This window comes from Brachyistius frenatus, unplaced genomic scaffold (genome assembly GCF_029030835.1).
Source record: "Brachyistius frenatus isolate BFR_SWC_R1_liver_20210118 unplaced genomic scaffold, ASM2903083v1 Contig_130, whole genome shotgun sequence".
NCBI classification, from domain to species: domain Eukaryota; kingdom Metazoa; phylum Chordata; class Actinopteri; family Embiotocidae; genus Brachyistius; species Brachyistius frenatus.
The window spans coordinates 14,316-41,194 of NW_027210729.1; the positions used below are offsets into that span (position 1 = coordinate 14,316).

At 41.6% G+C, this 26,879-nt stretch overlaps 4 protein-coding genes across 4 annotated transcripts in view; 2 read left to right on the forward strand and 2 right to left on the reverse strand.

Annotated features, from left to right (window-relative positions):
- Positions 1-687: 687 nt before the first annotated feature.
- ccnc (cyclin C) lies at positions 688-8,317 on the reverse strand. Its single transcript, XM_069714407.1, has 12 exons — positions 8,178-8,317; positions 7,709-7,815; positions 7,480-7,564; positions 7,176-7,245; positions 7,001-7,052; positions 6,864-6,919; positions 5,192-5,227; positions 5,011-5,102; positions 4,837-4,904; positions 4,636-4,715; positions 3,796-3,914; positions 688-2,251 (listed from the first exon to the last, which is right to left on the reverse strand). Exons 1-12 carry the CDS (start codon positions 8,207-8,209, stop codon positions 2,197-2,199), a joined length of 852 nt encoding a protein of 283 aa, XP_069570508.1. The 5' UTR covers positions 8,210-8,317; the 3' UTR covers positions 688-2,196.
- A 1,145-nt stretch (positions 8,318-9,462) lies between these two features.
- On the forward strand, positions 9,463-12,130 carry ngs (notochord granular surface). Its single transcript, XM_069714375.1, has 9 exons — positions 9,463-9,727; positions 9,862-10,027; positions 10,194-10,343; positions 10,458-10,577; positions 10,681-10,776; positions 11,241-11,375; positions 11,563-11,673; positions 11,766-11,876; positions 12,002-12,130. The coding sequence occupies exons 1-9, from the start codon at positions 9,531-9,533 to the stop codon at positions 12,128-12,130; spliced, it is 1,215 nt and encodes a 404-aa protein (XP_069570476.1). The 5' UTR covers positions 9,463-9,530.
- Positions 12,131-13,395: 1,265 nt separating this feature from the next.
- pgm3 (phosphoglucomutase 3) lies at positions 13,396-18,147 on the reverse strand. Its single transcript, XM_069714369.1, has 13 exons — positions 18,070-18,147; positions 17,215-17,423; positions 16,778-16,962; positions 16,604-16,671; positions 16,345-16,478; positions 16,018-16,213; positions 15,466-15,623; positions 15,281-15,364; positions 15,104-15,202; positions 14,844-14,963; positions 14,553-14,675; positions 13,948-14,121; positions 13,396-13,833 (listed from the first exon to the last, which is right to left on the reverse strand). The coding sequence occupies exons 2-13, from the start codon at positions 17,419-17,421 to the stop codon at positions 13,744-13,746; spliced, it is 1,638 nt and encodes a 545-aa protein (XP_069570470.1). The 5' UTR covers positions 17,422-17,423; positions 18,070-18,147; the 3' UTR covers positions 13,396-13,743.
- Positions 18,148-18,775: 628 nt separating this feature from the next.
- Positions 18,776-26,879, forward strand: part of LOC138630205 (clathrin coat assembly protein AP180-like) — a 29,510-nt gene continuing 21,406 nt past the window's right edge. Inside the window, exons 1-3 of the mRNA XM_069714373.1 lie at positions 18,776-19,456; positions 19,576-19,878; positions 26,380-26,522. Of these exons, the coding sequence (XP_069570474.1) occupies positions 19,749-19,878; positions 26,380-26,522 (273 nt within the window). The 5' untranslated portion in view covers positions 18,776-19,456; positions 19,576-19,748. The remainder of the gene's footprint in view (positions 19,457-19,575; positions 19,879-26,379; positions 26,523-26,879) is intronic.

The following is a 26,879-nucleotide window of genomic DNA, read 5'->3' on the forward strand; positions in this document are numbered from 1 at the left end:
TAATTTGAAAGAGAAACAATATAGCTTGTAGTACAACTTCCGCTGCCCTCTGTAGGCTTCATGCAGCTAAAGTGACGTCAGGAGAACTGACTGTACCCCAGGTTATAAACTCCTAGAGGCAACTACTGGTAAATACATCCCGATACTGTCCACTGAATAACATTTCCTAATTGTTCAGACCAGCAAGACCTATAATTTCTTCTGTGCACTTTATCTGTTTGAACTCCAAGCACTCAATAATGAAAACTGCAGACTTCTGATGTGAAAACAGGCGACATGTAAACTGTAAGGTATGCTTAGTATTCACCACTAGGGGGCCTCCCCCAGCCGCTGTATTGAGCTGACATTGAAGTTAGGTAAAAAAAAAAAAGGACTGTGCATGACTTTTGTAGCATGCTGGAAGATCCTCCAGAGTGCATTCCACGAACATGACGTAACAGCTTGAATAACGGCAGGGACCCGCCTTGTTTAGCACAGCATACATTTTATTACAACTGGTCTTCAAGTAATACTTAATAAAAAAAAACAATTTTGGGAAATGTTCTGACTAGAAGTATTATATTTAGGTGGGATGAAGCCCTTTTATTTTTTATTTTTATTTTCATGCCCATTCATGTGAAAGGCAACAACAGATGGAGAATGCTGAAGGGGAGGAAAATGCCAGAAGGCAAAGCAGAACAAGGGTGATTCACTGTCATGTCTCTTTATTTCACTCGGTGAAGAAAAAGGCCATGGGAGTGGCTTTGAACATGGTTTTGTACCCTTTCAGTTATCTTCCCCACAGTGACACACACATGGAGAGAAACAAAAACAAAAACAAAAACAAATCACATGCATCCAAGTAATGCAGTAATACCAACCCGCTGACATACATTTACAGTTCACCTGAATGGGACAATGTGCTTTTATGAAGGTTTTCCTCTGTAACCAGCAGCTTTTATTTTGTTTTGAGTAAAAAACACACACACGCGCACACACACACACACACACACACACACACACACACACACACACACACACACACACACACACACACACACACACACACACACACGCACGCACACAGGTATATTCACACCCATATCGCAAAAATTATTTGATTAAGCAGAGGGCAAATAAAAATAAAGACATGTACAACCAAACTTTTGCAGAAAAATCTAGAACGACTGATTTGCATTCATTTCCCCCCCAAAAAAGAAGCTTTTCATTGACAAATAAAAAGCACAAGTTCTACCAAAAAAAAAAATGGCTTTACACAATACACTGTCCAACTGAAGCAGAAGAAATGGAAACATAATTCGAGTAAAATGAAGATGCTTTGCAGCAGGCAAACAGAACTGTGGCGTTCCAACAAACAGGGGCACTTTCATCTGAAGCACGAGTACAAAACTAAACCAGCTCATCAAAGTTTCAGCAAAAACGTGAAAGGTAAATTCAATCAGAAGACTTATAAGGCTATTTACAAAAGGGAAGAGGGATTGGGAGGAAGGAGGCGGAGTCAAGACTCAAAACAGTATTTCTGTTTTGATCAACAGCACAGCCCCTCCAGAGGGCAGGTGTAGCCCATCACATCACAGGGTGATATCCAATCACATCCACTCTCTTAACGGCACAGGATCAAATCATCTTACAGAGAGGACGACTGCCATCCCTGAGGAATGAAAAAAAAAAAAAAAAAAAAACCCAGACTGGCCGCTGACATGTCGCACACAAGAGACACACGCATGCACACACAGTACTTGTGATCAAGTTTTTCTCGAGTCCCGCGGACTCTGGGCTGTTCAAGGATGTCAGGATCATCACAATGACAAGTATCTACTGAACCATCACGTTTGGTCTCCCGTCAGTTTTCCCCACATTCCCACTACCCTCCCCCTCAGATGTTCCTCAGTTTAGGTTCATTTTTGAGTCTACAGAGGTGCAGAGAGCGTCATCGAGACAACGCCGCTGTTCGCTTCACTGCGGGCGTTTTGCTCAATCCATAAACCCATAATGATCACAGAAGGGAAAAGTGAAGTCGTGGCTCTCGGAGTTTTTGCTGGGGTGTCGGTCGAAGAGGATTCTTGCTCAGCTGAAACGTGCGATTATTTTGGGGATTTTTTTTTTTTTTCTCCAGCTGATTCTGCCAAGGTGGTGTTGTGTGACACCCATCTCTACAGCGCCACTATGGGTTCCCGTGGAAATACAGACCCTGTGCTAAGACTGGCTGTAGGAGTTGCTCTGGTTGCCATTGGAGCTCTGATCGCTCTCACTGCAGACAGACAGAGAGAATAATTACAGACAGCTCACCGAGATAAACTAGAAGATGTCACATTTCACAGCGTGCAGACTTAAAATCAGGACGTAAAACAATAAACTCGATGTTGTTTACCCAAAAACACATTTACACTCGAAAAGCTGCTCAAAACTCTTTCATTTGCATAATTGAATGACTTTTCTTGTACCTGATTACAACCGTTCTGAGACTTTTTCTTTTATTAGGCTATCCATTGTGCTGTAAATTTCCCACATGGGAAAACACGGTTCAAAGCACAGTTCCTGCTTAAGTCCAATTTTGCAAACTTGCATCCACCCACACCCCCAGAGCTCTGTACTGGAACCAACACATAATCCACAATTATGTCTCGGTCAAACCCAGATTTAGCACCTTAATATAAATCCTGCAACCTGACTCGTGATTAAAACACCAAAACACTTTAAAGTGCTTTATTTTACTTGCACGACTGGCCGTCAGCCTCATGCAGAGCCTTTGTCTAATGTTAGTCTGTAGCTTAAAATATATAAAACAACAGCAACATACCTTTTTCACATTCATTTCTTTAATTTAACTGAACCAATTTATGAAGTGGAACCGCAGGCCCACAAGAAAATCATACAAAATAGGACAGTTAAAGATTTAGTTTAATAACTGAATATAATTGGTTATGTTTCTCTCAGGTTCTTTCAACTTCTTTCAAAATTAAGGTCAGTTAAAAAGGCTTTACCGGTCCATTGGACAAAACCAGTCTCATCTAATACAACAAAAATGTTTTTTAACATGAATTCAAAGCCCTACTGCCCTTAGGCTGATTAGCATGTTTCACCAGAAACTGAGTTTGATTCATTTATATTCAAATTGCTCGACTTGAATAATTGCATAAAAAAAAAAAATGGATTTGAATAACTTAATTTAACTTGGTAGTATTTGTAACCTGTATAACTGCATCAAAAACCTCAATCTGAAGACCATGAGCTGAAATTGAATTTATTAGTTTGAAACGCCGAGTCGATCTTTTAATGAGGCGGAGAAAGTTAACAGCTGCTGCCGCTACAGATGTTCACAAAACGTTCTACGATGCACTTCCTTTATCACAAAAACAATTGTGAATAAACATTTGGTTGATGATGAATATTTAAGGTTATTGCAATTATGCTCTTAAGATTCAGCTTTTAAATGCAATTATTCAAGTTAAATAGCCCCACTTCATATATAATTCACACAAATTCAGATTCTTGTCACTTATTTTCGCCCATAGATCAATCGTGAACAGTGGGGAGAAAGGATGTCATTGGCATTTGCAATTAAAAAAAAAAAAAAAAAAAAAAGTTGACGAAGTTTTTCAGAAAAAGGAAATATCGTTCTTGCTAGTTGTTCGCCCGTATTTAGTTCATTTTTTACCTGTGCCACGTGACTTAATACCAACAACAGGTACCCGACCCGAAGCAGGACTCGGCTTCAGTGAGTTTTAAATCATCTCCTTATAAAATTAAACGTGCTTGTACTTTATATAACATCAGGAACCGAGCCAGACTCACCTGTTGGGAGGCGGTTTGGGTTTTGGCATCTTGTTCAGGACAGCAGCTATCTCCTTCCTGTCGTCAAAGTTTTTCCACTGGTCGTAGAGCTTCAGGATGACACGGATAATCTCCAGGATCTTAACACACACACACACACACACACACACACACACACACACACACACACACACACACACACACACACACACACACACACACACACACACACACACACACACACACACGTTAGGAATATACAGAAGGATGTCATGAAAGTAAAATAGGTTTTCTTCCTGTATTTCATGGACAATGATGTGAAAATAAACACACAAGAGGACGTTATATTATCCATGTGTTAAAATACCTAAATCCCTGCTAAAACTGGCACTTTAATTTACATTTTATGTCATTTAATGACCAGCGCATTCAAGTGTGTTTGCAACTCTTGTGAATAACACCAGCACAAAACACTGTCAGCAGTAAGCCAGTACGCAGGAAGACACGCCAAATCATCAATTGAGGCCAATGTTGTAATAAAAGAAAATGATGCCAAACGCGCACACCCATTACAAACAGAGTAAATCACCTTTTCTTGAACCTCTGCAGCCGTTTTAATGATCAGTTCAACCTCACGCTACATGCTGATTAAAAGGCAGACAGCCCATCAAGATGGGGAGCAGTTTATGGTGTAAACAGATGACCAACGCTCTACTTTGCTGAACTTGAAAATGAAAAGCTGTCATCCTGTAACCTTTTCAGAAAGTTAGCACAAATATTGTTCCTTGTTGATGAACAAGTTGCCGTTTGTGGCGAGGATGTGTGAATATGCGTCTCAAATGAAACGGAAATCAGTCTAACTTTGTCCATGTCGACAGAGAGCTCGGCAAACCACTGCCTGGCGTCTTTCTGCTGCACCACACAGGCAACATGGAGACAGGCTGCGGGAGGAAAACAGGACAAACTGATCAAGTTACAGCGAATAAAACATATTTGAAGTCAATAACTGTATTATATATATATATATAGCTGCTGTTACAAATGCACGGGGACAACTCTTACCCAGGGCGATCATGAAGGGAGGGTAGAGCAGACACAGATCTGTTCTGTATGTGTCATTCACTATTCTCCTGGTAAAGACACATGACAGGGTGCACACTGAGCAAGCACAGCAAAAACAACTAAATCTAACGCAGAAACAAAAACAACACCGACGGCCGAGAGACAGTTTCATACCAGGCCAGAGGCAGCAGCATGTCCTCCTGTCCCATGTCCTGCACATACTGCAGCAGTGGTCTGTAGGGGTGGTAAACAATCAGGCAGCAGTCCTGAAACACGAACGACATCAATCATAAATCATCAAGCCAAACCGAGCTGATCCCAGAATCAAAAGATGCACGTCTTTCTTTCTACTCACCATCAACTCCAAAAGGTAGAACTCGCATTCTAATATCTGGAAAGACACAAATACGGACTGTATTCAGCACGCGACACGTCAAGATTCACCACAAACTATTTCAATGTTCCAAAGAAAACAAATGACGGCTTCTCAGACGAAGCTCGTAACCTCATATCGGCTAAAATTCTACACTCACGTCAAATAGATGCAGCTTAAAAAAAATGATTTGCACATCTGAGGAAAGGGAATGTCTTTCGTCTGGGTTTGGACAATTTACTTCTCTGACAGTGTGCAGGGCAGTTCATTATTTTCATGCACCATTATACACCGAGTAAAACTTTTCCACATATTTTGAAGTTGTATAATATCAACATTTCCATTCAATTTTGTCTTGCTTCGGCCATCAGCTCAGCGTGAAGCATTTGCGAACAATACTAGACACAAATACTGTTAACTACTGCCATAATCACATTAACTGATATATTTCCCTCTTTTGACCCTGCAAACAGTCTGGCTACTATCGTTGTACCCCCCCCCCCTCCCCCCGAATGTCCCCGTGACACCATCACTCTCTTTTACTACGTCTGCAAAGTTGACACAATGAACAGTGTTTATGAGTAACAGCACCTCGCCAACTCTTTCTCTGCTGCGACAACCGCTCCCTCCTTCTAGCACTTCACGGTGGCGCCGCTACAAATAATAGTTTACACAGCTTTCTGGACAGGCAGCGTGTCGGAACAGCGCCGGTGACGTCGTGGCGACTCGGTGCCGATGCCGGGTAAATAAAAATGGTGGCGGCGCGAAGCACTTGCCACCCCGATGAGAGATGCTGCGCAGAACGAGTGTGTGTACCGTCGCACGTGGTGCAAAGTTATCTCCCACACCGGCTGAGTTTTTATCACAGGGGTGCAAACATTAGCTGAGGAATCTCACATATTGATAGATACTAATGCGGCAACACCGTGATACACCATGGGGGATTCTTGGTGTGCTGTATTGCAGCACGGCAGTGTATAAATAACTTTGCGGAGGAAACAGGCAGGCAATTATTTTTGATGCATCGCTCATCCACTGGCGTGTTTTTTTTTTTCTTTTTTTTTTTAAAGTGGTTTAAGTAGGTAAATTGTACCAATCTTTGTTATCCATCTCCGTGTTAGGATAATGCGTTTTAGTCTGAACTTCCCTCCGTTCAAGAGTAAACCACTTATAAGAGTTAGTGTCCTGTATCACAACAAAAAAACAAAATGAGGCAACTTTAACTGTCAAAATGATTTTACAATCTTACTTTGTTTCTTCACTATGTCGTTAGAATTGCGTCATTTTATCAACATCAGCATCTGTGTTGTGCATTTTTGTTGTTGTGAGCAGTGATAGACGCGTATTTGCACTTTCACTATTTTTTATTTTATTGCTTTTCTATTATATTATTCTATTCTACTATTATTTTATTCTATTGTTTCTATTATTGCTCCTGTATGTATGCTGTTGTGGCGAAAAAATTTCCCCTCGGGGATTAATAAAGTATATACCTACCTACCTACCTACCTTTCACAAGTTAAGCAGAGAGCGCGCATCATTTTTTTTTTTTTTTTTTTTTTTTGTGTCAAACTCAGGGAATCAGGGAATGGCACACTGCATAACAGCAACCGAGTGCCTAAAATGGTAATTGTTACAAAGACATTTTACTTACATGATTCATTCTGTAAGGAAACTCTTTTGGAAAGGCATAAGAAAATCTTGTTTTCACTGTTTGAGGAAAAACAACACGTGTTTATAAAGTCTCAACACAATGTCAGAGAGTTTTGTGACTTGAACGCGGTCACTTACACACAGATGTTGCTGCGGAGATCAGCCTGGTATTGGACACAACTCCAAATTCCTGGAAGGACATGAATGATCAAGCTCGGCTCAAGATAAAATTCATTGTAAGGAAGGGGACAAATAAGATGCTTTTGCTCGTCGCGATGCACCGAAACCAGAGGCGGCGCAGAAACACGCTTACCTCGACTTTTGAAGCCAGAAAAACGCAGGTAGGAGCCATGAGCACCGGATCTATACTTTTAAGAGAATACCTGCAAACCAGAGGAGGTAAATATTACCCGGCGTTTGTGCTTGACAAAACAGGAATTCGGCCCAGAATAAGTAGTCGTTTTTTCCCCCCCTACTCCGATAAAAAAAAAAAAAAGCCTGAATTTGTCTGACGTTTGTCACTGAAATGTGGCGCAGTTTGTAATGGCTTAAAAAGGAGACAACATTTAAATCCCCAGATCAAATGTGTCCCAATATCGTGGACACAAGCTTCTCACCTGGCATAGAAGCGTTTGAAGTACACGGTTGCCGTGGCGATGACCTGCTGCCTCAGCTTCAGGTGTTCACCCAGAGCCTGGATCACTGAAAGACAAAAAGGATTGAAATACCAAACGCATTCAAAAAAAAAAACAAAAAAAAAACGCACCGATTTGCTTGACACACAGCGTAGATAATAACGCAATCTTAAAGGAATCGTTTACACTTTGCCGAAATTTGGACCAATACCGTTGGCAAAGAAAATCTGCAGCTTCCAGTACTCCTCTTCCGTGAGGAACTTCAGGTCCTTCTGGCGCTCTTTCATCAGGTCCTGCTTATCCAGGACCCACTGAAGACTTTTGACGGGACAAGTAAAGTCAAGTTATTTCCAAAACACTTCCAGACTGCGCTGATGTGTCAAACTTTGAGCGAGCAGGCGGCGAAGCGTTAATGATGCGGTGGCGGAAAATACAAAAAGGCTTTAGCTATTTCACTTTTTTTTAAAATTTAATATATATAACAGTTTATTTTTTTATTTTTTTTAACCTTCAATAGATTCTTTATTTAAGTCGATATTTTGATATCGTAGCAACAGTTGACTACGAGCCGCTAGCGTTACCGTACGAAGTAGCCGCACAGACAACAGCTAGGCCTCGAAACAAAGACAGCGGATCACAAAACAAAGACGTAACACGTCGACATTTTACTGCAAACTTACTAATGAGAACTCTGCCAGAAGTTCCCCGCCATGTCGAAGCAGCTGAGGTAGAGAAGCGCACTTTAAATCGATATTAGTTCCCGACAAAGAAATGGACAACAGCAGCAGGGGAAGGAGTCGGGCGAAGCAGCGAACGCTGGAGCAACATTAAAAAGCCTTCCGGAGAACGCAAAAGAATGGTTCCGGATAATTGTTCCGCCTTGCCTGTCTTGAAAAAGAGAGGTTTGTTGTTGTTGTTGTTGTTGTTGTTGTTGTTGTTGTTGTTGTTGTTTCTTCACCAAGTGTTCATTTCAATATGTTTCACTGGCCACTTTGATATTAGATTAAATGACACAAAACAAAAACAGTACACATTGACTGTGTTTCTAGGTTGTTTGTATATAATATATGTAGATATATACTGTACTGTATATACTGTGCATTTTATATTTTATATTATATTAATATTTTTTACTGCTATTTTATTGTTTTTCTATTATTCTATTATTATCTTATTGCTTCTGTATGCTGCTGTAGTGAAAAAAATGTTCCCTTCGGCGATCAATAAAGTAACTACCTAACCTAACCTAACCTAACACATTGTAGGTAGCATACACATAATCCATTAATTAAGATTCCCTCCATACATCTTTTAAGATATCTATACAATGAGTTTGCAAACATCCTTAAAATCATATAAATTATTTCTCAATTGTTAAAAATTGTAGAGTTTATATGCAAATATATTACTTTTTTTTAGGTTTAATTGCAAAAACCAACATGCCTCACACTTCACTCTAAAGAAGCTTACATTATCAGTGTTTGTGCACTGGAGGTTTTCACGTTTCGACATCATGCTTGTCTAAATTCAATATTGGACCAGAATGACTTTCCAGATTATTTATGATGTCATTATGTCAAAGGCCCAGTCCTTGATATAACATTTTCAATGACAGAGAAACAGAGAAACTTTCCCCCACAGCAGATGGTAAAACAGCCTTGTAGTTTTAAACTTTGGACATACATCAATCTGCACTGTGAAGCTCAAATATTCAACTGCAGGAAGGAGAAGAAAAGCTAATTTTGTAAGAGAATGGGGACTTTATGTGAACCATTACATGTAAGTCAACACATTATCATCATCTTAAAAGTAATATTCTTTCAGCAGTCTGCAGGCCTAATAAATCACTTGACATAACCTTGATAAATGTTTGCAGGGACATTCATCCTTGGGTTGGGAGGGTTCAACATTCCTTTGTAGCGTTAAGGGAAGGGCTGAGGAGGATATAAAGACCCCACCACAGGCTGAGAGAAAAGTGAGTGGCCGGTTTCCAGTCTTCAGCTGAAGTTGCATCAGTTTTTGGCACCGTCAACATGAGCCGCAGTCCAGAGAGGATGTCTTCATACCGCCGTCATTTCGAGGGTGCTTTGGCAGCCACTTCTGCATTCCAGGTCCGGGTGTCCAGTCCGTCTCCCACCCGCAGGGAGACCCGGCACCGGTCAGCCAGCTTCACCCGAAGTGGTGGGACGATGGGACGCAGGGCTCTCGCCAACAAGACTCACATGACCAGGTGGGTCACCTGCAGTACATTTATAAATCACATTTTTTAAAGTGTGAAACAAAATGTATTAAAACAACATTTAATCAAAGAAAAATCTCAGCGATATTGTGTCTCTGAATATTTCTTCCTGCTCCTGTCTGCAGTACTGCGAGTATGGGAGCGCTGTGCTTTGGTATGTCCATGGGGCTCGGGCCGAAACTGGACCTGGATGCGGCCGCAGCAGACAACCAGGCCTTTATGTTGACTCGCTCCAATGAAAGGCAGGAGATGGTCACCCTCAATGATCGCCTGGCAGTGTATATTGAAAAGGCAAAGAAAATCCATCCATACACACAGACACAGATTCATATAAACTGGCTGTCAAAAAAACATATAGGTTTCTATGATCACTTTTTTGTTTCTTGTGTTCCTTTCTTGATTCCTGAACTTTAAAAATGTACGTCGTTTTGTCCTTTTGCACCCAAATTTGCTGTAGGTGCGAACACTGGAGTCCAACAACAAGTTTCTGGAGGCTCAGATTGAGGCCCTGAAAAGCCGCTATGCCAGACCATCAGGCCTCAGGCAGCTATATGAGTCTCAGCTGAAGGAACTCTACAGGGATGCCGAGCGAATGAGAGTGCAGAGGGTGAGAGAGAGAGAGACGCTGTATCTCACTGCATATTTAGATCATCTTTAAAAGGTAGAAGTGTAGAGGACAGGTTTCCAAAGAGTTTCACCATCATATCTCTGGTCTGTACAGGATTTGTCTGTAGAAGCCAAGGAGGTGATGTTGGGCCAGCTGAACATCGTGAAGGCCAAATATGAAGAAGCTGTGCAGGCCAGGAAAAAGACGGAGGAAGACATCGAGGCCCTACGTCCGGTGAGGCACAGTTTAAAGTCTTTTCACAACTTTGATTTGATTCGAGTAAGCTGTGGTATTATTTCACCTGACCGCCCAAACCTCATGTGTCCGTCTGTCCCAGGATGTGGACGGAGCAACTTCAGCCCGGATCGCACTGGAGAAGCAGCAGGAAAACCTGGAGCTTCAACTGGCCTTCCTGCAGAGAGTTCACAAGGAGGTAACGCATGTCTGCCTGCTCAGTGTATAATGTGTGTATGAGTGTATATCAGTGGCTTGTGGCTGTCACGCCATTCATTTGATCGGTAATGGTTTAATCGTCTTGTAATTATTGCTGTGACTGGCTATACTTACATCAAGACCTTGTTGATGAATAGACTGAGTCACACCATAAACATGGCAGTTATGGGGTGACAGGCTCATAGGACGCTTCACAGACAAGTTGGGACTAATTTGTAGAGGAGAATAATGGCGTGAACCTTCCTTAATAACATGAAGAAATGACTTAACCCCAAACACCAGATTAAACAGTTTTTGATTGTTTCTGAATGCAGAAAAGAGGTGTGTTGACCTGCATTTAATATTAAAAGAAACGAGATACAGATTGCACAGTGTTTTATCTCATCTCATCTCATGTAGCACTTTTGATTCTGTGACTATGTTTGTTTGGGGATCCACTGAAAGGAAATCGAGGAGCTGATGCAGCAAATCTACTCGGAAACCGCTAAAGTGGACGTGACCTTTGGCCTGCCAGACCTCTCTTCTGCTCTCAGACAGATTCAGTCTCAGTACGACAGCATTGCTGCCAAGAACCTGCAGGTACAGCTGCGACAATGAAGCTGAAGTATGTTATTATTTTGGAGAGTTTGCAGTCCAAGTCTTTGCATGTGACATATAGTGTGTTATCTTTAGAGTGTTATTTGTGCTCAAACAACATGCGAGCAGAAGCATGTAAGGCTGTAAAAAGCCGTTTCAGTTTAATTAATTTAATTTTGTTCTCATCCAGGAAATGGACGCTTGGTACAGAACAAAGTTCCAGGACCTGAACAACACCTCCACCAAACACGCTCAAAGTGTTCGAAGTGTGAGAGCAGAAATCGCTGGCTATAAGAAAGACGTGAGTGTGATTTTCTCCTCTCGTTTCATGGTTGTCTCTGTCTCTTCTATAAAAAAAAAAAAAAGGTGCTGTGTCTATATGTGCATGTTTAGATCCTTAACAAGGAATGTGAGTTGGAGGCAGTGAAGACAAGGAATGAGTATCTGGAGGCACAGATCCGTGAGGCAGTGGTGAAACACAAAAAGGAGGCGGAGGACATCCAGGTAACTGACTGCTCGCATTTGTTTATTTTCATTTAGGTTTAGTTGAATAGTGAAGAGTTTTGCAGTCATTCTATGTCCCGAACCTCCTTAAAATATAACTGCGCCATTCTGGTTTATTACAACAGGAGCACATAGAGGCGATTAAGCTGGCTCTGAAGATGACCAAGGAGAAGATTGCTCTGCTGCTGAGGGAATATCAGGACTTACTGAATGTCAAGATGGCTCTGGAGATTGAGATCACCACCTACAGGTGAGAAAAGCTGTGACAGAGGTTTTAAGTAGGAATTTAAGAGAATTTAAAACAAGAGAAGGTCACTGCTATCACCTCTTCCACTGTTTTTAAGCACGTCTTTTAAATCAAGTAGGGAATACAAGATGGAACATTAACCATATACTTCTTTTCTTTTTTTTGTATGATCTGGATGTATAAGGGGTATTTATGTATCTCATTTTAATTCACTCTACTTAGGAAGCTGATTGAAGGGGAAGACAGCCGTCTGAGCCCCATGGTCCAAAACCTGTCCTTGACTGAAGGCGAGCGGCTTACATGCAATGTCAGCACGAGTGCTGCCTCAGCCTCAGCCTCAGCCTCGGGTAGCTCGGCCCCTGCAACGACTTCAAAGCAGGACGGAGTCCCCAGTGACTCGAGCAGCAGCGGGACTGAGGAAGCTCAAGGGGCCCGCCAAGTGGAGGTGGCTGACTTAGAGGAGCAGGCGACTGAGATGACCGAGAGGAAGACGGTCCTCATCAGGTAGAGGATGTTTAATACCTAAAACAGCTTTCAGTCAAATCACCTGGTGGCCAAACAACACAATAATCTTTGAATTCTTTCTCCCTATTCACCTCTTTTCCCAGAACAGTTAAAACAGATGAGGACACTTACGTGAGCGACACACAGGAGCGCACCATCACCATTTCTGGAGCAGGTGATGACACAGATGAAGAATAAGCCAATCAGTGTGACCTGTGCTGACTCTATGCTAGTTGTTAGTCTAGTCGATGTTAGTCTTTGAAATGGTTTGAAAATCCTAGAAGTCAGGGTTGAATTTAAGAGAAAACTCGCCAGCAAGGAATTCAGAGCTGTTCTGAAACATCATGTTCCCACTGCAAGTATTGTGTTTATCTTTCATGGAGACTTTACACTGTGTCCTGTCACTCTGCTCTGCCTGCTCCTAACTCTCTGTCAGCCTCTCCTTGCATCTTGGCTTATCTAACCCTCCTGTGTGTCACAAACACGTCTTTGAAAGTAACTAAATAAACAGCAAGCAAGCAAGCAAAGTTGTGGTTTTCATTTGAATCCAAAGATGCTATCAGCGTACACTTTGTCCATCATCATGATTTAATTAAAAGAAAAGCAGCACAGTCTTTTCAACTGACATGTAAACTTTTGATTTCATTGTTTCAGAGAAATTACTTACATTAGGTATACAAATTGTTTTTAGGAAGTTACATTATAACAAAAAAAGTGAATTGAAATCCTCATTTAAACTATATTAATATGTTTAGACAATTAATGTTTTAATCATGATTTAGATGATTTATACAGAGTAGTATCTTATTTGCATCATGTAGAAACCCAATCAGGCACATGGCAGACTGTCTGAGCTCCAATAATATCCCTTCATTGTCTCCCCGAGTATGTCCCATTTCATTACAGTTAATGTAAATGAAATCCAGAGAAAAGCAAACAAAAGTGAAGTGCCAAGAGCATTTAACATTATAACACAGGCACACTCCTAATTATTATAATATAAAGGCAATTCTGATAAATTACATTGTTAGAAAATTATATTAGCAACTTGGATTGTATTCAAAAAGCACTGATTGATTGGTCAATATTGTGTGCTTACTGTCTGTGAATGTGCTTCTAGTGCAACGGTTTGGGTTCGTCCCCCACTCCGCCAGCGAGGCGATACACCACAAGGCTGACTTCATGAGCCAGAGCATCAGCACTCTCCTAAAACACAACACGGAGAGACCCTGCGTTATTCACAACACAATCCCATCCACAGTGTGTGTGGTATTTTTCCACAGTGAATTAAGAACGAATCTCTCAAAAAAGATTTCTCACCTGCGTCTGCGCCTCTGCGTAAACTCTGACCACATCCTCGGTGCCTGAGGGCCTCACAAAGGAACGAGCCTGCCTGTACTTCTTAACCAAACTGTCGATGGCCTCCTGCAGTCCTGCCGGGCTCACTGCCCGTCTCTCTGCATCTGTTGTGTCTATCAACCTGCGGTCTGACACCTAGAGAAAAAAAATGATGGTGCTAAAGTACAGCTATCTACAACGCCTTACGCACAACGTGTTTGTGCAATATCGTTGCCAAGAATATGCAAAAACTAAGAATAATCTGCTCCCTGGAAGTCTAGGATTACTGTCCACAGACATATATCAAACTGAAACACGTTTTATTGACTATAAAGGTCTTGTTCATGAGCTTGTCAGTTCAAGTGAAATTTTTTACATTCTAAATCAGTAAAAAAAATAAAAAATATTTTATACAATTCAGAAGGTGCAGTGTTGAAGCAAAGATGGAGTGACTACAACAGAAATCTTAATGTAGAATTAAAAGACTTTCATTGTCAGATTGTTTTTAGTCGCTGCCTCTGCACTCTTAATGAATTGAAGACTAACTACCTGAAATATTACACTGTGACACATAAGTGTATGTGTACCTTGACTTTAAGCTGCCTGTTTGGCAGGTCGCTGTAGATGGCATCCCACTGCTGCACCGTCATCCCTTTGATGGCCAATATGGATTCAATCAGCAGCATGTCAGAAATAGCATCTCCGACAGTCTTTAAAGGACAAAAGGAAAGAAATATCAACAATACTAATAACAGCGTGTTTGTTTCTTCATCTTTCATCACATAATTCAACGTGAGAGTGTGTGTGTGTGTGTGTGTGTGTGTGTGTGTGTGTGTGTGTGTGTGTGTGTGTGTGTGTGTGTGTGTGTGTGTGTGTACCTGGTTGATGACGTTGACAGTGCTCTGCAGCAGAAGAGCTGCTCTCTTCCTCTCGTCGTTGACGTTGGTGTCCTTGGCTAGCTGCTGGATTTTCTCCTCAGCCGCCTTACTGAACAACACCTGACCACAACACGGGCACAGTATGACACAAGTCTAAACACTAAAAACTAAATTCATCACACTGAGCATAACACAGCCAGGAAAGGTTTATATTAACGTGCTAAACTGATGATTGTTATTGCTTTTGAGTGTCGACTCACGGTCCCGTGGCCATTGGCCTCGAAGTATACGCCAATATCAAACTCCTGTGCAGCATGATGAAGATGCTTCACTCCAGTCTTAGTACACCTCACTATTACCTGTGTGACATTAAAATCTGAGAATCCCACATACATATAGAAATAATAGGACTGCACTTTGTATGTGTTTTTTCTCACCTTCATTGTGTCCTCCAGATATCGTGTTGAACTTCCGTTTGCGTAAGCAGTCTGCACCACTGCTATCTTCAAGTCTAGACCAGTCTGTATGTGCATAAAACACTATTTAGCAAGTGTGTGTGTGTGTGTGTGTGTGTGTGTGTGTGTGTGTGTATTTGTTTAGATGTTGGTATTTGAAAGTATACCTGTGTAAGCAGCTCTTTAAGAAAAGTGCTGATGAGAGTAGCTATCTTGTCTCCATCCAGCAGGTGAAAACATCCCTCAGAGTCGGTGTAGTAATAAACTATTCGGTCAGCATCACCGTCAAAGGAGCAGCAGCGTTCTCCTGGGTTACTCTCGAAGCCTTCATACAGGGAGGAAAGAAAAGCAAGAGAGAAGAGGCAAATTCAAAACAACATCCATCTTTCTAATGTTGTCTTGAACATATAATAGCTACAACACTGAGGTTGTGTGGGTGCATGCTGCAACACTGGCAGCTTGTCTTGTTGAATTTTTATAAAACTCAAATCAGTCTCGATGCAAACTGGAGCAAAAGGCTCACATTTAAATATTCTGACTGAAAATATTAGTCTTTATTGGAACAATTTGCTAATTAACAGTCTCCATCTTGTGGTCAATATCTGCACTGTTTTGCTGTCAGTCTTTTTAAGTACAAGTATTTTCCTTTTGACCTTCATTGTCCAATCTTTGAGAATTGACGCTGCTTCTATGAGAGCGTCTAGAAAGCACAGTCGCACCTGCTGGAGGTTTTTGCTGCACTTTGACGAAGTCGGCTCCACACTGGTGGTTTAGCTTCCCTTTGCTGCCGTCGTTGAAGAGGGAAATCTGCAACTCCTTCTTTAGGTGACCCTCCATCTCACGCACCTTCAGCGCCCCGATGCCGTTAGCGCCATCCACACAGAGGTGCTTCTGGTCGTCTGTGCGGTTGGACGCCTGTGAAGGAGAAAAATATGGAAGGAGTGATTACTGGATAAATTACAAAGCCACGCCCACGTAAGCAAACTCAAAGATACAGTACGTGGATATTGGTACAGCACAATATACGACACGCCTTGTTTTCTTACATTCTTCGTGAGCTGAGTGAAAGCTTGGCTGAGTTTGCGGTAGTATCCTTCTACTGTAGTGTCTCCGTATTTCCCCTGTGTGTTCTGACAGCACACCATGTAGTGGAGCTGTGGGGTCGTCACCAAGCCGTAGTCTGACATAGCAGACGGAGGAAATCAGAAGGCAGGTGGAGATCGACAAGAGGCGAACAAAAAAAAACAAAGCAACCAAACAAACGTGTCTAATATGAAAATATCGTTTTTTTTTTATTGACCATACCTTTACTGTGACCACCAAGAGCAGAAACTCCATCCAGTACTGCTTGTGAAAGACTTGCACTACTGCTCCTACAGGCAGAGGACACATTCACAAGGATCATTTCCAGCACTCCAAGCAGGTTTACATTTGATCTACTTCTGTATTTGTCTCTTTGTGTCAGTATTAGTTAAATACCTGGTATCTTTTCCCACAAACACATTAGCCTCCTGGCTCATGTTTATGTCCTCCTCCTCTATAATATCCTTCAGAGCTGCGAGCAAATCTTCCTGCTCGGCGTTGGCCAGCTGGGTGGCGTAGCCCTCCCACGCCGGTGTCACCATCTCCCCCATCGGGTCAATCAGCTTCACCCCGTTGTCCTCCTACACAAGATATAGGAGAGAGACAGAAGGAGGCAGAGTATTGTGATTATGATGCGTTCATAGGACAGACCGTTAAAAACAGGAGATGTGGAACTTAACAATTTTCCATAAGAAAATAAAAATATGGAGTAAAAATTAAAAAAAAGGTTATGACTAGAAACATTAACCGTAAGCACTATTTTAAAACCGATAATCCAAAATATCTGTACAGAACACAAAGTGAATCATAATATTTTTGAATCCCTGTCTCACCTCGGGGTTGTGTGACGCAGTCACCATGACTCCGATGGTAGCTTCGGTCTTTTTGGAGCGTAATGTGGCCATCATGCCCATCCTGAACATGATGTGGTCCAGCTGTTTGGCGTTGGTCCTGAAGCCAGCGGTTCCATACTGCAAAACCAAACCTGCAGGCTTAGGGTGCAGACTGGACTGCTGTGACACCTCCTGAAACTGGGCCATTGCTGAAACACAACATAAAAACACATTATCGCCACGATGAAGTCGCTTTATGATATTACTGGGATACTAAATATTTTACAATATGCTGAGTATTATCTAATAAAATAGTTTTCAGTCTGTTCATCTCACTTTAGCTATTTTTTATTGCATTAAAATAGGATTGTCAGTCAGACAGACTGAATAACACGGGCATTAACAAAAAAAAAAAAAAAAGCAGATTTACTTGCATCCTTCCATTCAATTCTGGGTTAAATCAACTCACAGTGATCACTGGAGATCAGCCAGGTTGCAAAGATATGAATGACTTTTTAAGAAAAATAAATGCTCGTGTTTATTTATGTTAAGCGAATTTAAAACACAGTCGACGTTTTAAAGAAACACAGTGACACGACATTTCCAGCACGTAGAAGAGGGCAAAGTATGCGGCCAACTGCAGCAGCAGTTTATCTCCTACTTAAAGATAAGCTCAATAAAATGAATCATACCAACTGGATGACAGAACAACTTTTGACTTTACAAGACAGCTGGAATCGTATTTAAAAAAAAAAAAAATCACAGCTCAAATCCTGCTTCCGGCAACCAAAACCTGCAGGACGCTACGTTTAAACTAAAACTGATGAACCATTAAATTGTTTTTAATTCACCTACTGTTTGCTGTTTTCACAGTAATGACCACTCCAGTGGACTCAGAAGAAACGCTTCCTGTTTCTCCGGTTCCTCCCTCTTGTCACTGACGACGTGGCTGCGCTTCCGTCCACGTCACGTGACGTAAGCACGCTAAGCGCGTCAGCACTTTTCTCCGTGGATGGATTTCACGCTTTGCTCTGATGCAGGGATGCGCTGAACACACCGAATCACCATACGGCATAGGATTGTGTCTTCCGTATTAGGCCGGTAATTTGTTTTAAATGAAAATCGTACACTTCATGACCCCCTTTAAAAAAAAAAAAAAAACAATTATACAAACAATAAAAAACGGCATTTTAGGCCCATGCAGCCCAGATATGTAAACTAAACACAATAAAATGCCGTTTATCTACACCAATATGTTATTTGGCACTCAAATATTACATTCCGGGTGTATTAGGCTTTATTTACTGACTATGACCACACGTGTAAATCATGCAGATTACACTGTGCAATTTGAGGGCCTGCTCAGATGTAAAATGTTGGACCTTCATCATCTGTCACTCTGCATGCTGTGCGTGCAAACCTGTGTGATGCATAGCCGACATGCGGCAGCTCATAAGCCACAGTCACGCTCGTGTATTAACCCTTTGGCGCATCGTGATAACGGCTTCTGCAAAGTGACCCCCCCCCCTACCCCCCATGTCGACACCCCCTTTAAGAGAAGTGGGATGCGACGTGTGCCACCCAACCCTGCAACCCTGTCCAAGAGCCCGGTGGGGGGGGGGAGAGTCTAGATGGACATATAGATAGGCCAAATAAATAAACAAACGGCAAGGGGGAAGGAGAAAAAAGGAAATTCCCTTCTGTCTTTTCCTGTTCCCGAGTAGCTTGCTGCTGCGCAGTGTTGGCGACACCACCGGGGAGCGGTGCGCATTTTTCTGTCGGTCTGAGGAGAAGACTGAAGGGAATCTGAAGGGGCATTTTTGAGCCGAAACGGACAGCGAGGGGAAAGAAACGTCGCAGTCTGACAGCCTGACAAGGACATTGTGGGTTGTTCTCTTATTTTGAAAGCTTTTTTTTTTTTTTTTTTTTTTTTTTTTTTAATGCACCGACGCGGGGCGAAAGGCAGCCAAACCTGATGCCCCCTCCGTCAGGATATTTGACCAACCAAAGGAGTGTTGATTTACATTTTTCTCCAAAATATTTTTGACGATTAGAGAAGCATTGCTTGCGGAGCATTTTATCATTGGTCTATATTTTTTTTAAATAATTGCTGCGGGGTGAGAAAATAGCATTTCATTGCCAACTGAGTGTTACATAACCGAGTGGCTTTAGCTGTCCAAGGTGCTGAACTGAACGGTCGGAGCCTATAACGGGACGAGCCGTGGGGAATTCACAACCTTGCGTAAGTCTACTCATATCACGGCGCATATTATCAACGTGACCGCACGATTTAATGACTAAATAGAATTTATCTGGTGGTTTGAGCTCATTTTATTTGTCCTTTTTTTTCCGCCCACACAGAAGGTCACAGGCCTATCATTCGGGGAAGAGGAAAGCACAGGATCCCATCTCACCGATTCACCGGGAAGCCACTGGGTTTACGTTGATATTTTTTTTTATATATTTTTTTTTTTTGCCCTCATCGTCCCGTTGTGAAATTAAATTCCTGAGGTAGTCTACTCAACGGAGAGAAAATGTCGGGGCAGACGCTCACGGATCGCATTGCCGCTGCGCAATACCAGCTCACTGGATCAGATATGGCCCGGGCTGTCTGCAAAGCCACCACTCATGAAGTGATGGCGCCCAAGAAAAAGCACCTGGAGTGTAAGTGTGCTCCCTCTTTCCTCTCTCCTCCTGCATGAGCTTTAGCTTTGTAGGGCTAACAGGCCTCGCACAGCACGCACAGACAGACCCACACACACAGGCCACATGCCATCACCGGCTCTCACTTGTTAATTCCTTTTGCTTAAATGGGTGTGGTGCCATGTTGAATTGATGTTGCCATGATGATGACCCCTCTGCCGACCCTCAGCATCAACCTGAAGATAATGGAAACCGAGAGAGAGAGAGAACGCGAGAGAAGAGAGGCAGAGGGAGGTCATACTTTAAGGTAGACTGACGGGCCCATTTGATTTCCCTTCCACGTGCCATTGTAAGGCCACCTTCCTGAGCCGCACACTGAAAAGAACTGTGACCGAGGAGATGAAGGCCTCTAACTGCAGGAACTGTACACATATAGTGTGCGCAAGCTGGAATGTGTCTGAACGACATGTATAAGAGACCCACATGGGTTCCTCTGAGCTTAGGCCTGTATAGGACCATATAGTCAAACCTCACAGCTTTATTGACACGTTTACACATGACCACCTCATGACAAATCATGATTAATCAGTCATCCACCACAAATACCGAGTCCAACCAAAGCACTGACGTGACACTGAATACAGATGGCGGCTTGTCTGATTGGCTGTGCTTCTTGTGTGTGTCTTTCTGCTCGTTTGTGTCTGTGTGTTTTACCAGGACTGTGTGTGGTCACTGTCTGGTCCTGTGTCTTCTGCTAGGACCTTATATCTTGTGATCCGCTCCCCTGCTGAATAATTCAATAATCAGCCAATGACTGCCTTGCATTATTTATACAGCCAAAGGTGACAATGCTAAAGCTAGAATGCACCAGAGACCATTGCTTCCTTATTCTCTGCTCTGTCCATGTGGCTGTTCTTTGTGTCTTTAACTTTCAGCTGTGCACACTTGGAGTTGTGTTGTTCGGCTAACTGTATGAGTCATGACCTCTTTCTCCAACTGCTTCTGTTAACCATGTGATACCAAAAAAATTGGCAGACGTGGATTTAATAGGATTTTGGAAGATCCATCGTACAGACCTGTTCTTTTTATAGTAGATTTTTATTCAATGAGGTTATTTTGCTTCCATATCTGGGGCATTCCAACATGCTTCTTGTATGTAGGCCACTGGGTTTCTCTCGCAGTCTTGGAAACACCTCAAAAACGGAAAAACATTTCCTTCAAGGCCAAGAAGACCTCTGAAGAAACAGACGAAATAAAATATTGAAAATAGGTGTCTGAAAATAGCAACAAATGTGTAACTGCAGACATTCTGGGTAATTTTTTTTTTTTTTTTTCCAATGAAAAAGTACAAATAGAGGCCACCTCAATGACGAGCCACCTTTCAGCATGTTTGGTTCACAGTGTTTGGTGAAGCACAGAAGCAGACAGGTCATAGTTATTGCTTTGTGACAGTTACACAGTGACCCTTGAGGTAGACGTGCATGTGTGCTGTTTGTGGCAGTGGTGCAGTGGAGTTGCCATGGCAACAGATTGAAAGTGTCAGGATACGGCACTGTGACAAAGGGCAACTGTGAGAAGGATGAGGGCAAATGACATGCCTGTCATCTTCGGCGCGGAGACACAATAACATCGGACGTGTTGTTCTTTAGTCAAACTAAAACACCACACGACGATTGTTCGGAAAAAATATTTGCTGTGGTGTTTAAGTGTCGTTAATGGACTGACCTTTTATGACATGAGGGCAGTTTTAGGAGGACAAAAGATTGATCTGATTGAAATGTAAGTGACACAATATTAACGATAAGGATCAAGCAACAAGGAAATCTTTACTATCCCACTGGGAAGTTTGTTGTGCAGTAACAGTAACAACACAACCATCCAGTAAACAATAATAAAAAAATAAATATATATACAAATTACAAGAATCAAATTGATTTGAAGGTCCATAGATAATAAATATAGCATATAAATCACATTGAATTATCTAAAATGCCAATAGCAGCTGGGACAAAGGAGTTCTGTCCATTTCTCTTGTGTGTTGGCAATTTGCACCTGCGGCCAGACGGAAGCAACATGAACTCAAAAAGCCTGAAATAGAAGCAGTTGTTGGTGTGTGAATATAGAAAACCACAGGTGCCTTTTGACCCCTGATTTCAACTACAAAATAAAAGCAGCAGAGGTGGAATATGTGTACAACTTCCCTCTATATGGAGAGTAGAAATCTCATTGTGTTTGGTCGCATATGTCTGCATTTAATGTATTGTAACACAAGGCCCTCAGCGCAGGAATGAAACTGGGATGTCAAAGGTTTGTTTTTCTCTATATGCAGGCTATTAGACACACTGCATTGGATTTCATATTTCAGTCTATGTAGTTGTTTATAGGCACAGCAGATAGGGAAACAGAGTCTGGAGGGCATGAGTTACACATTTCTAGAGAACATGTGTCCACACAAGGTCAACCGGGAGAGTAGAGTTCACTCAACACCAAAGGCAATATGTTTGAATTCATCTGAGTTCATGTTGAAAATATTCAAAATGTAGAAATAACTGTTTTGATGAAAATATTTAATGTACAAGATGAACATTAAATGAACAAGAAGCACGCTGTATAAAGGTTAAACACATCCACCTGCACCTCTAAATCTTACAAATTTACACGTTATATTTAATTCATTTAAGTATAAAAACAGCAAATTGTTAAACTTGGAAAGAGGAGGGATTGTTTATGAACACTGAGCACTAACTTCCTGAAGCCTTGTTGTCACCATGAGGTGTAATAATTGAGCGTTACAGGTTCTGGTCGGTGGAGTTTGCTTCCCCTTAGCCAAAGCCAGGCTTGCAAGTTTCCCCCTGTTTGCTGTGTTTATGATAAGCTCTGCTAACCACCTGCTGGCAGTAGCCTTGCACCGTATTTAACAACCAAACATGAGAGCGGAGGTATTGAGCGTCCTCTTTAACTCTCAGTAAGCAAGCAATTTAGTGTGTTTCCCAAAATGTCAAACTCTATTTTCTATGTGTTTGACCACTCTTCCAATCAGCTAAGTGGTGGGGTCTTTCCTGTCACCTCAAATGAGAAGCAAGGAGGTCAAATCGGAGATGTTAGTTACATGAATTAGGAGCTGTGACCAATATATTTGCTGTCTGCCAGTTTACTTGAGTGTCTGAAATTTATGCTCTCTATATTGACCTCAAAATTTCCAGTGAACAGTTGTACAACTCTACATCTGTGGAAGTGTTTGAAATCATTTTACTGCTCACAATAGTGTGAACTATTAAGCATCTATAATAAAGGGAAAAGTGAATAAGTGGACAAGGCAGTGATTTGGACACACCTGCAGTGTATATACCTGAAAATTGTGTCTTGGTGTTGTATTGAAGCCAATGAGTATGAATCTATTCATCAACACAACACACAACACACAACTTTGCCCTGATGACTTTTATCTTAAATATTCTGACTTTTTCTTGAGTAGCTATAAAGCACAATTATTGCAGACACACTACAACAGAGAGCAGGAGAAACACACTCAGACGGACACTGTCAAACACACAGACGTGCATTTGCACAGCGTGAGGCCTCACGGTTCATTCTTAGAGCGCTCCTCTGGGCTGTGGATTACTGTAAGAGTCTTTATTTAGCTCAGCCAATCCTCCTTGCGCGCACTCACACACACACACACACACACCAGTTGTGTGTCAGTGTGTGTTTGTTCCAGGTTATGATATCACAACATAAAGCGTGGATTACAGACATGGCCCATATGGTGACACATCTAACACCCCTAAACAGATCAAATTACTGTGCGTGTTAACATACTCAGAAAATGACCGAGGACATGATACTAGTATAAATATTAACTTATAGCTGCGGCACTGATACGGTAATGTTATATAATCACATTTCAGCCATTGTGGACCATGTCTGTCTGTCTGTGTGTGTGTGTCTTCTACAGACAGCAGGAAAAAGACGGATGTTGCCGCAACCTTTCATTACACCAGCAGACATCATCATAGCAGTTACAGTGTGGCTGTCACCATCTGGTCAAGCTGTACAGATGGATCGGGATATAATTAGTTCCATAAGATCAGAAGAAGATCAGTGATTGTGCCGTTAACTTAAAGGCAGATAAAACACATTCAAATTAATTTATCTTCATTTGGATAGTTTCAGTTTATATCATCAAGTCCATTTTGTGTAGGGAATATGATCATTACTGTTTCACATTGTCAACACATCCTGCAACAGCAGCGGCAGGAGGCTGATAATGGAGATGTGTTCAATGAGGAACAGGGCGCAGAACAGGTTGTGTGAGGTCTGTGTTAGTGTGTTCGGGCGTGGGAGACGTCCACCATAGAAAGACCAGGATCAGTGATTAGTAATAATCTGTTTACGACTCCCCGACAGTCAAAACCACCACAATCCCAACCTGCCCCCGTGTTATGACCTTAAAGAGCCTCACTGCTGCTCTAACTCTCATATCTCCTCACTTCTTCTTCACACTCATCAGACTCCCTGCTGTTCTCTGTCTTCACTGCTCATCACTTTGTTATATTTTTAGTCCAGTAGAACTCACAGTTGTGTATCTACCTATTCGAGGCAAGTCCAAGGCCCGTTCAATGTAACGGCCTTCCTGTCCTTCTATTATTGGAAATACCTACCAATATTTGCTGCATTTATCTCTCTGTGTGGATAAACTCAGTCCTGCCCTGATGTCAATGTCAGCAAGGCGGACTAAAAAAAAAAAAAAAGAAAATCCATTTACAGTACAAGTCAAGTTTTAGATTTCAAGAACTTAAAAGGAAATTGTTCTGTTCTTATTCTGCGAGCACTGTGAGAATTACAGATGCATTATCTGCCCTTGTATACATTTATATCTGTTAAACATGTTTATTATATGAGTAGATATATTAGAAAAAGGATATGGATATAGTATAATAGATAGACATAGATAGAAGCAAACAGCCAACAACAGACCTCATTTAAGAAATACCATCCATACCTTCCTCAGTGTGTTGCTCCTCTGTTTCACTGATTTCTCTTGCACTTGCTATTTTTTTACATGTTAGTTCCTGTGGCTATTTTTCTGCCTGACTGTTTCTGTCTCTGGAGGGGAAAAAACACAATATCAAATAAGAACCTCATCACATGAGGCAAAGTATGAATAAAATGTTTGATGTACAAAGCTGTTACAGTTCATGTCATCATATGGTAATTAGGGGACTGTTTTACGAAAGCAGTGTGTGAGCTGAATTTCACATTACAAATAGTGGTAGTACCACGCTTCACACATGATTATTGAGTTTTTGATATATTTAACAGGATGTTTGTTTTGATTTTAGAAGTTTGTCCAATGAGGTAAGAGGAAATTATTTCATGTTGCAAATCCCAGCTTCAGCGGTAAAGATTTTGTGGAAGTGAACACCGTGTACATAAAAATGTACACTATGGTCATGTTTCTTTTGTCTGGTGTGTAAATATCTGTTTACAGTTCATCAGATAATCAAAGCCAAACAAAATCCTGAAGACAAATCAGTAATGACAGTAATCATTAGTTTGATTAGGTCCATCCATTAAAAGAATTTGTCTACATCTGCAGCATTCTTCATATAACATTTTCACCAGAAAAAATAAGATGATTTAGTCAGTAGCAGTGGCTTATTTTACACAAAGAATGCGGAACAATTACCTTTTAATGCTTAAGAGCAGGAGGATAGCACACAACATATTATAGATAAAACTAATAAGGTGTGGACAAAACTAAAATGTGCCTGAATTCAGCTGACAAACATCTCCAAATCCCAAATCTCTGGGCTTTTTCTCTGAACAATAAAACTGCCAATCGGTGTTTGGATTTCACTATACATTTATTTGTAAAATTACTCTCCAAGAAACATAAGATAGCAAGAGTGATACTGTATAATGTTACTGCCCCTGTATGCCTTGTATTTTGTATTGATGCAGCAGTCTGAACACTTTTGGAGACCTCTGTCTGTCTGAGTGTCTGAACTGGCAACCAGTGAAAAGAGATGACAAAGCATTATTCTCTCTCTCTGCATTGTCAGCACGTGTGTGTGTGTGTGTGTGTGTGTGTGTGTGTGTGTGTGTGTGTGTGTGTGTGTGTGTGTGTGTGTGTGTGTGTGTGTGTGTGTGTGTGTGTGTGTGTGTGTGTGTGTGTGTGTGTGTGTGTGTGTGTGTGTGTGTGTGTGTGTGTGTGTGTGTGTGTGTGTGTGGACGGGTGGATTCCTGCACTAACATCATTTTGTATGTGCATCAGGTCTTCCTCCTGCCTTAATATTATCATGGGTGTCTAGAGCAGCTCTGCAGTGAGCACTCAGCCTTCTCACTTAATCAAAGCAGTTAAATCGGAGCAGCAAATTATGTGGATGTTTGTCTGAGGACAAACTAACCATGACTTCCCCTTTTTATTGCCACATAGCAAGAGTGCTGTCAGGCTCCCATGGGACTAAATGGGAGGGAAGCTTTGACAGATTAAGACGAGTGTTTGTGTCCATTTTGCAGACCTGGTGTCAGCTACCAACACCACCAATGTGAACATCCCTCAGATGGCTGACACACTGTTTGAGCGAGCCACCAATGCCAGCTGGGTGGTCGTCTTCAAGGCCCTCGTCACCTCTCACCACATGTGTGTCCACGGCAATGAGGTCAGTGAGTGCGATACGGACCAATTCAGTTTCTTCAATCTGTTCATCTTTTACTCATCAATACTTATGAAATATTGTTTCTTCTTTAGAAAGAATGAGAAAAATGATCGATCTATGAATAATAAATGTGCTGAAGATGCCACTTTATATAGCTGAAATTGGTCTTTTGAGGCCAGTTCTTAAAAGGGAAGCATAATGTTTCACAGATAAATAGAGGCCTTGACCACAAATGATCAAATCAATGGAATGTGTCCTGTGTGTCTACTATGCATTAAATGTGTAAAAGCTGCTATATGATGAAAAGAAATGTTGAAAAACGGCAGCAAGAAAAGTCCTAATTAGAAGTCTAGGTGTTTA

Bases quoted from the DNA above. Each gene is read 5' to 3' on its own strand.
- ccnc (XM_069714407.1), bottom strand. From the start codon at position 8,209: ATGGCGGGGAACTTCTGGCAGAGTTCTCATTA. The intron at 6,920-7,000 runs GTAAGTGACCGC...TTCCTCAAACAG, and splicing joins CTCCGCAGCAACATCTGTGT to TGAAAACAAGATTTTCTTAT. The intron at 5,228-6,863 runs GTAAGTAAAATG...GTGTCTTTCCAG, and splicing joins TTCCTTACAGAATGAATCAT to ATATTAGAATGCGAGTTCTA.
- ngs (XM_069714375.1), top strand. From the start codon at position 9,531: ATGAGCCGCAGTCCAGAGAGGATGTCTTCATACCGCCGTCATTTCGAG. The intron at 10,578-10,680 runs GTGAGGCACAGT...CGTCTGTCCCAG, and splicing joins ACATCGAGGCCCTACGTCCG to GATGTGGACGGAGCAACTTC. The intron at 11,877-12,001 runs GTAACTGACTGC...TTATTACAACAG, and splicing joins AGGAGGCGGAGGACATCCAG to GAGCACATAGAGGCGATTAA.
- pgm3 (XM_069714369.1), bottom strand. From the start codon at position 17,421: ATGGCCCAGTTTCAGGAGGTGTCACAGCAGTCCAGTCTGCACCCTAAG. The intron at 15,365-15,465 runs GTATACTTTCAA...ATGCACATACAG, and splicing joins TTAAAGAGCTGCTTACACAG to ACTGGTCTAGACTTGAAGAT. The intron at 15,203-15,280 runs GTGAGAAAAAAC...AATGTCACACAG, and splicing joins ATCTGGAGGACACAATGAAG to GTAATAGTGAGGTGTACTAA.